The sequence below is a fragment of the Macrobrachium nipponense genome, chromosome 4 (genome assembly GCF_015104395.2).
Source record: "Macrobrachium nipponense isolate FS-2020 chromosome 4, ASM1510439v2, whole genome shotgun sequence".
NCBI classification, from domain to species: Eukaryota; Metazoa; Arthropoda; class Malacostraca; order Decapoda; family Palaemonidae; genus Macrobrachium; species Macrobrachium nipponense.
The window spans coordinates 139,247,646-139,261,780 of record NC_061100.1 but is presented as its reverse complement, the minus strand read 5'-3'; the positions used below and the strand labels follow the sequence as shown (position 1 = coordinate 139,261,780).

The window sequence follows — 14,135 nt, the reverse complement described above, 5'->3', positions numbered from 1 at the left end:
TACCAAGTTCCTAGAAAATGTGTAAGAAGATAAAAAGAAAGATACATAAAGACAATGTCAATACAAATATTTTCAAATTATCTTCAACATAAGAAAAGTAGAATACTAAAGAACAAAAAGTAGGTGGGCCCTCCCTCCCTGAGGGGGGCAATATTCCCTTGGGAGATGGACCAGCATAGCACTCATAACACAAGCGATGACAATGCAGAGGAAAAGTCACATCTACTGCAATTTGCATCTGTCCCAAGGAAGGTCAGCATGGAAAATAAGGACGGCCGACTAATAATGTTGAGGTCCACGGAACTTCTGGGCTGAGTAAATAGGAAACAATGCACCAGCTTCGATCAAAAAACCGGATTGGGGAAAGGAGAGCAAAGCGATACACAGCTTTCCAAGGCAGTTAAAGACTGGTGCGTCACGAGATTCCAAGCCTGACCAGTAACCAGCATCCACCTCGTATACGCATGAGTTGTCAGATGCCACAGATTCCTTGTTTTAGTCTTTGTTTGTTTTCAACCAGTTTCCAGCTTGCGCTAGAAGATTATCCTATTGTTAAGACCTCAAGTTTAAGTATGAAAAATATAAATTGATGAAAAAATATGTCGTTTCTCAGTTGCCCTTTAAGCGCTTTATGACCTCATAGGTCCCAGGACTTGGCCTTTGGTCTGAGTTTTATATTCTGTTCTGAGACCCTGTAGGTACGGGAAGGGGGAGCAATGATTTAAAGCCTTAGAAGTTCTATTGAGAACCTGTAAAATTTACTTTACCATGGATAACCCCCTGTAATATATAATGTAAAACAGTTTGTTAGATTACCCAAACACAAATGGAATGATTCCTTGGCTTATCAGAGGTTAAAGACACCTTTGAGAAAAATTCGATCCTACAAAGGATTTTGAAATTTACAGTGGTAACACCACTTGTCAGATGATAAGTAAAAGGGAACTACTTGGTGTGTTAAGCAATGAAAACATCTGGTGAACATTGGTTTTTTAATAGTTTTTTATGACAAGTTTGATATTTACATTGGAAATGTACAGTTAATACAGTAGAGTTTCTACTATAAGTGTAGGGGCTTCCCAAGGGAACACCATGATTTTTTTGGTGGAGAATGAAAATTGATAGAGAATAGGGGTTTACAAAATCATTACCTCCCTAACCCAACTTAAGATGCCACATCTTACCTTGCTTAACCATACCCTAAAGGTATGCTATCCTTAGGTTTTTGCAGGGGTACCCCATATTCATTATACTTGTGGATATTAACAAATCATTTATGATGTTAAGAAATATAAAATTATAGAAATCACATAAAAAACAAACTGAAAAAATGACAATTTGTCCAAAATTGCATTTTTCCTAACTATACAAACCTGAGGTCCTTTTACAATAGGAAGGTACTAGCGGCAGCTGGATAGGTTCGTAAGCTTTCGAACAACGGGTTCGGTAGTTTAACTGCTTGTCCGACAGGTCGCGCGCGACTGGGAGGTAAACAAATCACTTTTGCTTTGGCCCAAGCAAAAAACTGCGAGTGAGGGGTGGCATGAGGTGGGACTATGTGTAAAAAGGACCTCAGGTTTGTATAGTTTAGGAAAATGCAATTTTGGACAAATTGTCATTTGTTCCGACACGGCATACAAACCTTCGGTCCTTTTACAATAGGAAGACTCGCTTCTTGGCGGGAGGAATCTGAGTCTTTTGTGAACAGACTGGTGTTCGCCCAACCTTGGAATGCCTCCCTGGTCGTAAGCAGCGAGGGAGGGATCCAAGCCTCTGTCCCGATTGATCGGGGGTGTGTGGCACCGCAGGATCAATGGTAGGACCTCTGGACCGAGTACTAAGAGAGAGGCAAGCGTATCTCTTCGTACCAGCAATGTAAGAACTTGTTCCTGTACAGGAGCAAATATAAAGTCATGGGTTTGTCTCTTGTTGGCATCCATTTCCCCCCCCCTTCCCCCCCCTTGTAGGAGGAAGTGGTGGATATTCTGCTCCTATCCCTAGTGAAAGGGATAGGATGGGCTCTGTCATATAGCTCACCTGCATCTCGTCCTCATCCAGCGTAGTGACGACCGTGGCCCTCTGCCCACAGGTAGATGGAGGAGGAAAAGATGGGAGAGAAAGCCAGTCACTCACTCATTCACCACATCCATCCGCCACAGTCACACCAGGACTCGATGCTGTTTCAGCCTGCGAGGGTCTGGGTTAGCTACACAACTTGTTGAGCAGCCACCATGGGTCCCAAGGAAAAGGTATCCAAGGACCTGTGGGCAATATCCCGAAGGTAGAAGGACGTAAAGGTAGTCTGGTTAGACCAGACCCCTGCCTTCAGGACCTGCGCCACGGAGAAGTTCTTACGAAACGCCAACGAGGGGCCAATACTTCTGACTTCGGGAGCTCTCGGACGGGACGTACGGATGTCGTCACTACCATCAGCCTCATACGCCCTCCTGATGACCTCACGCAGCCAGAACGAAAGAGTGTTCTTGGATACTTCTTTCTTGGTTACCCCGGTGCTAACGAAGAGGCGTCGACACTCATGCCTGAGGTGCCGAGTTCTCTTCAGATAGCGCCGTAGCGCCCTCACAGGACAAAGCAGCATCTCATCCGCATCATTATCGGTGAAGTCCATTAGGGAGGGAATCGTGAAAGACTCGAACCTGTCGTCAGGGACCGAAGGTTTCTGAGTCTTCGCAACGAAGTTCGGGACGAAATCGAGCGTCACAGATCCCCATCCCCTGGAGTGTCGTACATCGAAGGAAAGACCATGAAGTTCCCCTACTCTCTTCGCCGATGCCAGGGCCAGCAAGAAGAGGGTCTTGAGGGTCAGATCCCTGTCTGACGACTCTCGGAGTGGCTCGAAGGGTGTTCGAGTCAAACTCCTAAGGACGAGAGTCACATCCCACGCAGGGGGCCTGAGTTCCCTGGGTGGGCAAGACCTTTCGAAGCTCCTCATGAGCAAGGAGATCTCGAACGAGTTCGAGATATCCAATCCCTCAGTTTCAGGACAGTGCCAGGCGGCTCTATATCCTTTGACTGTGGGGACTGAGAGGAGCTTCTCTCGGCGAAGAAAAACGAGAACCGCTACCTGCTGAAGAGTGGCTCTGAGAGAATGATATACCCCGTCTAGACACAAACCACAGAAGACGGCCCACTTCCCCTGCAGAGGAAACTAAGGAGGTTTCCAGCATCTCTGTTGCTGCGCTACGAGAAAAGCCTCTCTTTCGCAAGAGATGGTGGATAACAGCCAGCCGTGAAGTTGTAGGGACTGGACTGCTTGGTGGTACCGCTCGACGTGTGGCTGGGCGAGAAGGTTGTGCCAAGGGGGAATCTCTCTCGGTTCTTCTGCGAGAAGAGCCAGCAGGTCCGGATACCAAATGGCCTGTGGCCATTTGGGAGCCACCAGGATCATCCTGAGATTCGGGGTGACCAGTGCTCGACTGATCACCTTGCGAATCAGGCTGAACGGGGGAAAGGCGTAGACAAAGAGGTTGTCCCACGGGTGTTGAAGAGCGTCCTCTGCAGCTGCCCATGGGTCCGGCACGGCTGAAAAGAAAACCTGAAGTTTTCTGTTGTGCCGGGTGGCGAACAGATCCACGACTGGTCGCCCCCTCAGGTCGAAGAGCCTTTCCGCCACGTCCTGGTGTAGAGACCACTCGATCCCTATCACCTGATCCCGACGGCTGAGCTTGTCTGCTACTACAATCCTCTTCCCTGGAATGTAGCGTGCCGACAGCTCTATTGAGTGTGCCTCGGCCCACTCGTGCACCTGCCGAGTCAACTGGTACAAACGTGAGAGAGACTAGGCCCCCCCTGTTTGTTGACGTAGGCCACTACCGTGGTGGTGTCACACATCAACACCACTGAGTGTATCCCATCAAGCTGGTCTGAAACTCTTGGAGCGCGAGAAACGCTGCCTTGAGTTCCAGTAACATTGATGTGAAGGTGCTTGTCGTTCTCGTCCCACACCCCTGAAGTCAGCAACTCCTCCAGGTGTGCGCCCCACCCCTCGGTCGATGCGTCTGAGAACAGCTGCATCTCCGGGGGGGGGAGTGCGCAGAGGCACTCCCTTTAAGAGGTTCCTGTCGTCCAGCCACCAGGCTAGGTCCTGCCTCACCTCTGGTGTCAGCGACACTGGAAAGCTTGGGGGATCCGTTGCCTGTGACCAACTCTCCTTTAGCCTCCACTGAAGAGACCGCAGGTGAAGACGCCCGTGAGGAACTAACTTCTCGAGTGACGACAGGTGTCCGATCACGACTTGCCATCGCTGAGCTACCTGTTCCTGCCGAGGACAGGAACTGGTTGGCTGCCGCCTCCCTGAATCTGCTGATCCGCGAGTCTGCGGGGGAAGATCGCCCTGCTACCGTGTCGATCAGCATACCCAGGACTTCATCCTCTGCTGGGCTCGAGATCGGACTTCCTCGAAGTTCACAACGATCCCCAGATCGCGACAGAACTCGAGTAGCCGATCCCTGTCCTGTAGCAACTGCGAGCGGGAGCTCGCCAGGACTAGCCAATCGTCGAGATACCTCATCAGTCGTATCCCGTGCGAATGGGCCCAAGCAGACACCAGAGTGAACACTCGCGTGAACACCTGTGGGGCGGTTGAGAGACCGAAGCAAAGTGCCCTGAATTGGTACACCGTCCCGTCGAGGATGAAGCGGAGGTACTTTCTGGAGGACTGATGAATGGGTATTTTGGAAATACGCATCCTTCAAGTCCACTGAAAAGCATGAAATCGTTCTTCCCTGATGGAGTCGAGCATGGAACGTGCCGTCTCCCATTGTGAACCGGGTTCTGGCGAACAAACCGGTTCAGGGGAGAGAGATCTATCACCGGGCGCCAGCCCCCCGTAGCTTTTCCACCAGGAAAAGTCGACTGTAGAAGCCCGGTGACTGATCCGTGACGATCTCTACAGCTCGTTTGCTCAGCATGGTCTTGATCTCCTGTCTCAATGCTACATCCTTCGAAGATCCTGGAACGTACGACTGCTGTTGGACCGGGTTGGAGGTGAGGGGTGGCCGAGATTCGAAGGGTAATAGATATCCCTCCCGAAGGACATCTACTATCCAGGTCTCGGCGCCGTAGCGCTGCCAAGTTGCCCAATGGCTGGCCAGGCACCCCCCACTTCTGGCAGCAGGTGAGGGGGAACGCCGTCCCTAGCATTTCCCCCCTTTCTTCGACTTCTTCCCAGAGCCTCCTCGCGAGAAGGAGGGCTGGGAGGAGGGCTGGTTACGGCCCCCCTTTGCAGAAGTCGAAGAAGACAGTGTCTTTCCACGGGGCTTCGATGCGACTACCGTCTTAGCCACCGTGGAAGCGCTAGCCGAGCTCTTTGGCTTGTGGCCCAGCAGTTCGAGCTGCCCAGAAGCCTTCGAAACTGCCTGGTGTACCAGACGGTCACTGTCATCAGTGCCCCGTCTGTCCACCGCAGCGTCCACACTCTCCTGGGAAGAGAGACGTGGAACTCCGTAACGGTCCATTGCGAAGTCCCAATGCCGCTTCACGCCCAGCCCGCCCCTGGAAACTCGAGTAAGGACAGCGTCCCCTACGTCGGAGAACCAGGTTGGCCCACAGGTTTACCGTCTAGTGGGCAAGGAAGGAGATGGCTCTTCCCCCAGACTGGCAAAGTCTCCTGAAGGCCGAGTCCATCTTCGGGAGAAATTCCCCCGGAGTTGGCTGCGACCTTATACATGCCAGTGAGGGACCACAGGTCTATCCAGGAGACGGCCTGGAAAGCTGCCATGGCAGTGGATTCCAGGCCGAGTGCCTCTTGCTGCGAGAACCATAGGTTCTCTGACAGGAGCTGCTGCAGAGACACACCCGGCGTTAGCCTGGCTAACTCCGGGTTCACCTGTTTGGGCGGCATCGGGTCTTCAGACGGCACGTAGAAACGCCGCTGTCGCAGTAGAGGAGGCGGAAGCAGCTTGCTCGACCTGCCAGACTTGAGAGAACCGTCTTGTCCGGAGACAAGAGACTCTACCTGGTCCAGCACTGAGTCGGCAAGCTCCAATCGCGGCAGTCCCACCGTCGGTCTGGGTTCCCTCTTCGGGCCCCAGAATGACTCGAGCCGGGACATGGGCTCGGAAGGTGGGAGCGGCGATCCTTCCCCGAGGTCGTTGTGCTGATGAATCCGCGCAATTACCTCGGCAAAGTTCCTCTGGATCTCAGGAGTGACTGCATCCTGAGGAGTAGGACCATCCAGTCCCTCGAACAGGAGCACCTCCCGAGACCCTCCCCCCTCGAAGGGGGGAACAGCGACAGACCCCTCTCGGTCTCCTCGAGCCACTTGCGCATACGACCTGGCCGGTCCGAGAACCGTGCCTGGTACGTAGGGCGTCGTGGTGGGATCATGAGGCCTGGTCGAGCCGTCTCGCTGTGGAGAACGGCTGGACTGAGCACAGCGGCCCCGGTCTCGTGTGTCAGAAGAGCTGGTGCTGGTGGCCGTACCCGATCGCTCTCTGTGAGAGCGACGGTCAGGCGACCGGCGAGCTCCACTGTCACGGTGAGACCGGTGCATATCCTCACGGCACGTCACGTCGCTGGTACCAGCCGTGGCTGGCGCTGGCGAACGGGGGGGTCTTCTTCCCAGCCTCAGCCCGTGGCCGGTCATGGACCGTCACATCAGCCCGGGTAGCCAGCTGGTCGCCGCGAGAGCGAGAGCTGGTCTGGTGAGAGTCGCGTGAGCGGCTGTCACCAGTCTTCCGCTCCATGCCGTGAACCTGACGTGAGCTGGCTCAGAGGTCGGGTTCCTAGCTGCACGGTCGCTGGTGCGACCGTACACTCGGTACCTCTCGCGAACGAGAGGCCGAGACGGATCCTCTGCCGTGCGAACCACTAACAGCAGGCGAGGAAGTGCCGGCTGTTAGCCGGCACCCTCTGGTCCGTAGTCTTCTTGCCTGCGGAAGAAGAGAGCGGGCCCTGCTCCCGAGGAGCAGGATGACCAGCGGAAGAACCCCCCGTCTCACCGGAGCGAGACGGGCCCTTAGAAGCTCCCAAAGGAGACTTCTTAGGGGGGGAGGAGGCGACCTTCTTCTTCTTAGGCTGTGAAGCCTTAGAAGATGAAGGGGGAGAGGCGGCAGACAACGACGACGACGAAGAAGACGATGAAGACGACGACGACACCTTCCTCCTCTTCCTCTTCTTCTTCGTCAGCTTCCTCAGGACCGATGTCAAATCCGTCATCCAGGGCGGAGCCGGGGCTGCTGTTGCCGAAGCAACAGGGCCCAGACGCACCTGTCCGAACAGATCGGCATCGGGAGCAGCGGCGCCACGAACAGGAACAACGTCAGCAGGTGCAGGCATCACAGGAACAGCCGTGGAGACGGCAGGAACAGACACAGGAACAGCAGCGGTAGTCGGCAACATCACGTCAGTAAACAGCGGCTGGGCAGGTACGGCAGGCTGTACAGGCAGACCAGGTGGACGGACCAGCGGCACAGACATCCTAGGTACTGGTGGGAGGTCCAGGGGCGAGCTCTTCGGGCACACGAAGTCCGGTCGAGGCAGCACGGCAAACCCAGGCGGCGGCATCACACACCCCCGTGGTACGGCGATCGGCCCCTGCACCGATGGAGTTGGTGTGACAGACACTGCGTGCAGGGAATACACCAGGTGAGGAGGTGAAGCATAGCCAGGGTCGACAGGGTTCGTGGTACAGTGTGGTATGTCACCGTAGCGTGCGTGACCGACAACAGAGCCAGCGAGATGGTAGAGCAGCCCCTGGACACTTGGCACGCCCTGCAGACCCAACGATGCCCACACCTGTCCGAGGTCGTCCTTCGCAGCAACAGCACCTGAGGAAGCAAAGGTCGGGTGATTAGCAGGATCCTCTACCCGTCCGTGCGATGTAGACGAACGGATAGAGGACCCAGAGTACAACTCAACGTCGGGGTATCTCGCGCCCTCCTCCACACTCGACAGATCGGGTGAGGAGAAGGACCTAGAAACCCCCCCGCAGGGGAAGGCGCCAAACGTGGGGGCTGAGCAGGCGGCAGGAAAGAAGACAAAGTGTCCGTAACCAAAGGAGTCGCGGGAGAGCTCTCCGACGACTCCTTTGTAGGCCTTCGCTTCTTCCTACCTTCGTACAAGCCCCACTGCGCCTCCGACCAAGACATACAAACTTCACAGGGCTCGGCGCGGGTACATTCGCGCCCCTGACACCGAGCGCACAAAATATGGGGATCGATTTCTGGGAAGGAGCGGAACTTCCCGCATTTACGCCCTTCGGTACCCGGACACAATCTCCGGAGGGTAGCGGGGCGTGGGGAATCCATAATCGATCAAGATCACTTTAATGATGAAAAAAGAAAGAATGATTGTACTTACAATGATTCACACTAACACGAAACACAACCATACAACCAGGGAAAGCAAACAACGAGAAGCGGGCAGAGAGCGTAGAACACACACGTCCACTCGCTGTGAGGCCGAAAGCAAAAGTGGTTTGTTTACCTCCCAGTCGCGCGCGCGCGCCTGTCGGACAAGCAGTTAACTACCGAACCCCTTGTTCGAAATCTTACGACCTATCCAGCTGCCGCTAGTACCTTCCTATTGTAAAAGGACCGACAAACTATATTTCATCAGTTCCAAGATGAACTATTATTGAACACTATGAAACTCACTTCTTGACATTGGATAGGCTATGTCTTTTCTTGACTTTAAGATGACAAAATAGTACCAAGCTTAGCCTACACAAAGGCATGACCAAGGAACAACTGAGTATCAGAATTGGAATGCAATTGTCAGGACACTACCAGCACAGGATGTGCCGATAAAACACAAATGAAGGAACAATGGCATGCAAAACATTGCAGTTAGGTCAAAAGTTGCAGTAAAGATTACATCAGGAAAAGCAGCCATTGAACATATCACTAGGTAAACAAATTAAGAATCATCTTAAAACACCAGCTAGTCCATGTCATTGTTTGTGATAATTTATTGTTCTTTTGTAATGAAGAACTGTGACAAATTTGAAATTTGAAATTAAATTTATTTTGGGATCTCTTTAGTGTAATGTCATAGACAAATAAACAATGAAGTATTTAGAGGACTACTTATGAAGTATTTAGAGGACTACTTATAAATTAAAATATTTTCTTTTTCAGCTTCGGAAGACTGTTTTTGACTTTGCTCAGAAAGAGCTGGCTCCCAAGGCTGCAGAAATTGATAAAGAAAACAACTTTTCAGAACTTAGGGTGAGTGTAGTTTCCAATAAAATATTATGTAAGCTTTGTACAGTAAGTAGTTTTATTGTAGTGTCTTACCGAACAATTATAGAGCCGTGATTTCCACGAGCGGCAGGATACTAAATTCAAATTTAGCGCGTCGGCGTCGCCAACACTGGTGGTGATGACGTCATCTCCCTCCACTCGCGGGAGAACCAGGTACAACTGCCCAGGTGAATCCAATTCTTTTCCTGCCGGCGTCCGGTGAACATCGGTGGTCGGTGCGGTTGGATGACTTTGCTTCGCTTTTTTTCTTGTGGAATTGATCTTCGGAATTGGTGAAGTACTCTTTTTTGGCGTTGTTGTTATTTGCTTTTTATTTAGGCGTTGCCATGTCGGATTCTAGTCCGTCGGGAGTTAGGTTTTGCATCTCAGGATGTAAAACTAGATTATCCAAGTTAGAATATGATTCTCACACTAAATGTGTTAAGTGTAGGGGACAGGTTTTGTTCAGCAGATCGAACATGTAACGAGTGTATGATTGGACTGATTCTCAATGGAAGTTTTTTAGTTCATACTCGGAGAAATTAGCTAAAGACAGAATTAGAAAAGCAGCGCTTAGGGAAAGTAGACTTAGCTCCGCTTCGTCTTGCGATGCTTCTGTTCCTTCTGTTTCTCCTCAAATTGTTAGTGTCTCCTTAACTACACCTCCTATTCCTCCTACTAATCCGCTTCTCCGGCTTCCCGTGTAGTTTCTTCCGACACCATTGCCAGTCTGGAATCGAGGTTTAGATCAGAAATTTTCGGTACTAGCGAATACGGTTTTGCAACTTGGTATTCAGTTAAGACGTTTTTTGGAGAAAGCGGCTTCAGGTAAGATGTAGTTGAGGGTGCGTCTGTCTGTCCTGACACGTCTCCTAGACAAAGGTCACTGTCCAGCTCCCCCGCACCGGGGAGAAGACTACCGGAAGTCCAAGGGAGTCGATCGGGATTTGCCCAGACAGGCGCCTCTCTTGTGAGCCTGTTGCGCCTCAAACAGGGCTCGGTTAAGCGTTGGAAAGGTGTTGCGGCAGACGCCTTTCGAATGATTCAAGCGATTCGTCTCCGGTCGCGCGTCGCTCTTGCGAGATTCGCCCGTTCGCGTCCCTTAAAGAGGCGTTCAGGCGCCGATTCTTCGCCTCCTCCAGTCAAGCGGTATAAGGAGCCTGAGAGTAGGGTTGCGCCGCGGCCATTAGACTCGGCTCGTTCGTCGCCTCAATCTGTGCCTTTTTCGGCTCCTCTACTAGTAGAGATTTGTGGTTTTAGCGCTGTAGCTAGCAGTTCTAAGGGTGTTTCTTTAGGCGCTTTTTCGTCTGTACGCCTGATGCGCCTGTTTCGCCTCGAATTTCGGCGGCTCCGAGCGAGGCGCAAGTAGTTTTTTCCGCCTCCTGCTGAACATTAGGCTCTTCCAAGCCTACGTTAACTGTTTTTGATTCGTCTCTGGCGCCTTTGCGCAAGCAGTTAGAGATGTTAACCAACTGGATGAATGAGTCCAAGGGTGGTTCGAAACCTTCAGATCCGGTTGTAGTTCCGTCTACTTCTTCGGCGGTATCGGAGAATGAAGAAGAAGTAGAGGAGGAGGTATTCACATCACCTCTCGTGTTATTCACGTCTCCTTAGATTTCTTCTGGTATCTTATCCAGATTATTTTTGAGGAAAGCGGCCCCTCGCTCCCCAACTTCGACTTTTTGATGAGGAGGAAAACTTCAGACCCTCTCCTCCCAAAACTTGTTCTATCTAAAGCGGTTAGACATTCGTTGAAAGAGACGGAGAAATGGATGTCTATGAAAAGAGACTTAGGGAAGGCTCTTTGCTTACCCTCCCTCTAAGTTGCTTTCGTAAGAGGTATAGGTTTTATGTAACTGGGGAAGCTCCTTCTCTGGGAGTTTCTGCCTCCTCCCAGGGAGACTTCTCCAGTTTAATCGACTCTCTAGAAGATCTGCTTTCGCCGCAGCGAAAGTTTTCTTTACAGCGCCTGAGTTGGACCCACGTTGTAAAGAATCAATTTAAACTTTTGGAAGTCTTTTAGCTTCCTTGATTGGACTATTGGCGCTTAGCGGCCAAGATCGAAGACTGTCCTTCTCTTTCTCAGGAGTTAGCGAGGATTGGATTGGTGTTCTGTCCTGTGCGGACAAATCCATTAGGGATGGATGTGATGAGTTAGCTTCGCTCATCGCCTTTTGGTACCCTTAAGAAAAGGCAACTTTGGTGCTCCTTTGCTTCTAAAAGGGTTACGTCCCAACAGAAGTCTGCTCTCTTGTTTGCTCCTTTTGTGAAAGATAAAACCTCTTTCCAGACGAATGTAGTGTTGTCAATTTCGTCTGCGCTAGATAAGAAAATCTACTTCGGATTTACTGGCACAGTCTAACTAAGAGACCTAAAGCTCCTGTGGAGTGCCTTCGGTTTCTCTCTGACCCAAGCGCCTTTTCGAGGGAGAAAACCCAAGCGCTTCTTTCGGCCGAAGTCGAATTTGCGACCTCAGTCTAAGGCCTCGGCCAAAGGTTAACAAAACCTTCCAAATGAAAGCTCGGTTCTTCATGCACCAGTGGAGCCAGGCTGGCGCTGTTTTGGGAGGAATGGGAAAACAGAGGAGCAGAAGCCTGGGTAGTGCAAGTACTCAAAGTTCGGCTATCGTATTCCTCTCGTTTCCTCCTCTCTCTCACCTGTGCCAATTCATTCCAGGCATACTCTCCGGGCTCAGACAAATTTTCTGGCGCTAGCCCGCAGAAGTGGAAGCGCTTGTTCTCAAGAAGCGATAGAACAGATAGAAGGGGATTTTCCTCCAGGCTTTTACAATCGCCTTTTTGTAGTTCCCAATCATCAGGGGGCTGGAGGCCGGTTTTGGATGTGAGCGCCCTGAACTTGCATGTCCAGAAACAAAAATTTCATATGGAGACCACTCGGTCGGTTCTGAGCCATCAGACAGGGGGATGGATGGTTCTCTCTGGACTGCAAGACGCTTATTTTCACATTCCGATACATCGCGAATCTCGGAAGTACCTGAGGTTCATGTTCGAAGGCAAGGTGTTTCAGTTTCGGGCGCTTTGCTTCGGACTAGCGACCGCTCCTCAAGTTTTCACCAGGGTTCTATCCCGATAGGAAGCTGGCTGCACATATTAGGAGTGAATCTCCCTCTATCTGGACGATTGGCTTCTCCGGTCGGAATCAGAGAGTCGGTGCATGAAGGACCTTGGACAACTCTGGATCTTGCCAGAAAGTTAGGAATTCTGGTCAACAAACAGAAGTCCCAGTTGGTTCCATCTCAGAGCAATCCCTTTATTTGGGATGATTCTGAATGCTCAAGTTTTTCGGGCTTTTCTGTCCCCGAAGAGGTTCAAGGCTGTCTGGAGACAGTTCAGGAGTTCTTGGACAAAAAGGTAAGTTCTGCCAATCAGTGGATGAGGCTCCTGGGCAAATTGACGTCAGGAGAAATTTGTGACGTTGGGAAGACTGCACATGAGACCTCTGCAGTTTTTTCCTGAGAGCCTCTTGGTGCAGGAAGACACAACCAGACTCGATTACCTTTCCTGTCACAGATCAAATAAAAGAGGACCTAAGGTGGTGGCTCTCTCGAGCAAGGTTGAAGAAGGGTTAGATTTACGACCCATCCTCCCGAAACCTACAGTCTTTTCCGACGCATCGAACACAGGTTGGGGAGCCCTACTGGGAAATCAACGGACTTCAGGAGCTTGGTCGGAGAAGGAGAAGAAGTTCCACATAAATGTAAAGGAACTGTTAGCAATTTTCTTGGGGCTCAGACAGTTTCGGAGCTTAGTAGAAGGTCGAGTAGTGGCAGTGCATTCCGACAACTCCACGGCTCTCTCGTACGTGCGGAAACAGGGGGGGACTCAGTCTTTCTCTCGTACGAAGTAGCCAAGGATCTCCTCCTGTGGTCAAACGAAGCGAAGGTTCAGCTAGTCCCGAGATTTGTTCCGGGAAAAGAGAAATGAACGTCCTGGCGGACGAGTTAAGTCGTCAACGAGCAAGTGTTACCTCTGGAGTGGACTTTGGGGACAACAAGATTTGTCAGAAATTTTGGCGCCTTTGGGGACGACCGTCAATAGACCTGTTTCGCGACATCAAGGAACAACCGTCTTCCTCTCTTTTGTTCGCCAGTCCCAGATCCTCTAGCTTGGTCTGGACGCAATGCTGTTGGATTGGTCGGGTCTGGAAGCTTATGCATTCCCTCCGTTCGGTCTAATAAGAGAGGTGCTGAACAAGTTCATGTCGCACAGCAATGTAACGCTAACGTTAATCGCTCCCTTTTGGCCCAGGAAAAGAGTGGTTCCCGGACCTTCTCCAGTTGTTAGTAGACTTCCCCAGACTTCTTCTCCAGAGAAGTGGCTTCTCAAACAACCTCACTTCAAGAGGTTCCACCAAAAACTTGTCCGCTCTAGCTCTGACAGGGTTCAGACTGTCCGGAATCTTGTCAGAGCGAAAGGATTTTCAAGAAGAGCTGCAGAAGCTATCGCTCGTTGTAGGAGAGAGTCTTCTAACAAACTCTATCAAGGGAAGTGGAGAATCTTCAGAGAGTGGTGTAGAAGTGCTAAAGTCTCTACTTCTGCGACCTCTTTAACAGAAATAGCAGATTTTCTTCTATTTCTTAGGAACTCTAAGAAACTGGCTCCTTCGACGATCAGAGGATATAGAGCCATGCTCTCTTCGGGTTTTTCGACATCGAGGTTTGGATATTTCCTCCAATTCAGATCTGTCGGACCTCATTAGGTCTTTCGAAACCACTAAGCTCCCGCAAGATACAGTGGCTTGGAACTTAGATGTGGTGCTTAAGTTCCTCATGGGGCCACCGTTTGAGCCTTTGAAGTCGGCTTCACTCAGGAACTTGACTAAGAAGGCACTCTTCTTATTTGCACTAGCTTCTGCTAAGCGTGTCAGCGAATTGCACGCTATAGACAAAAGAGTCGGTTTCTCTCAAGG

General features: G+C 51.2%; 1 protein-coding gene across 1 annotated transcript in view; it reads left to right on the top strand.

The window, feature by feature from the left end:
- LOC135211228 (isovaleryl-CoA dehydrogenase, mitochondrial-like) overlaps positions 1 to 14,135 on the top strand; it is a gene marked incomplete in the record, with an annotated part of 108,421 nt that overhangs the window by 22,467 nt on the left and 71,819 nt on the right. Inside the window, 1 exon segment of the mRNA XM_064244485.1 lies at positions 9,102 to 9,191. Coding sequence (XP_064100555.1) covers positions 9,102 to 9,191 — 90 coding nt within the window.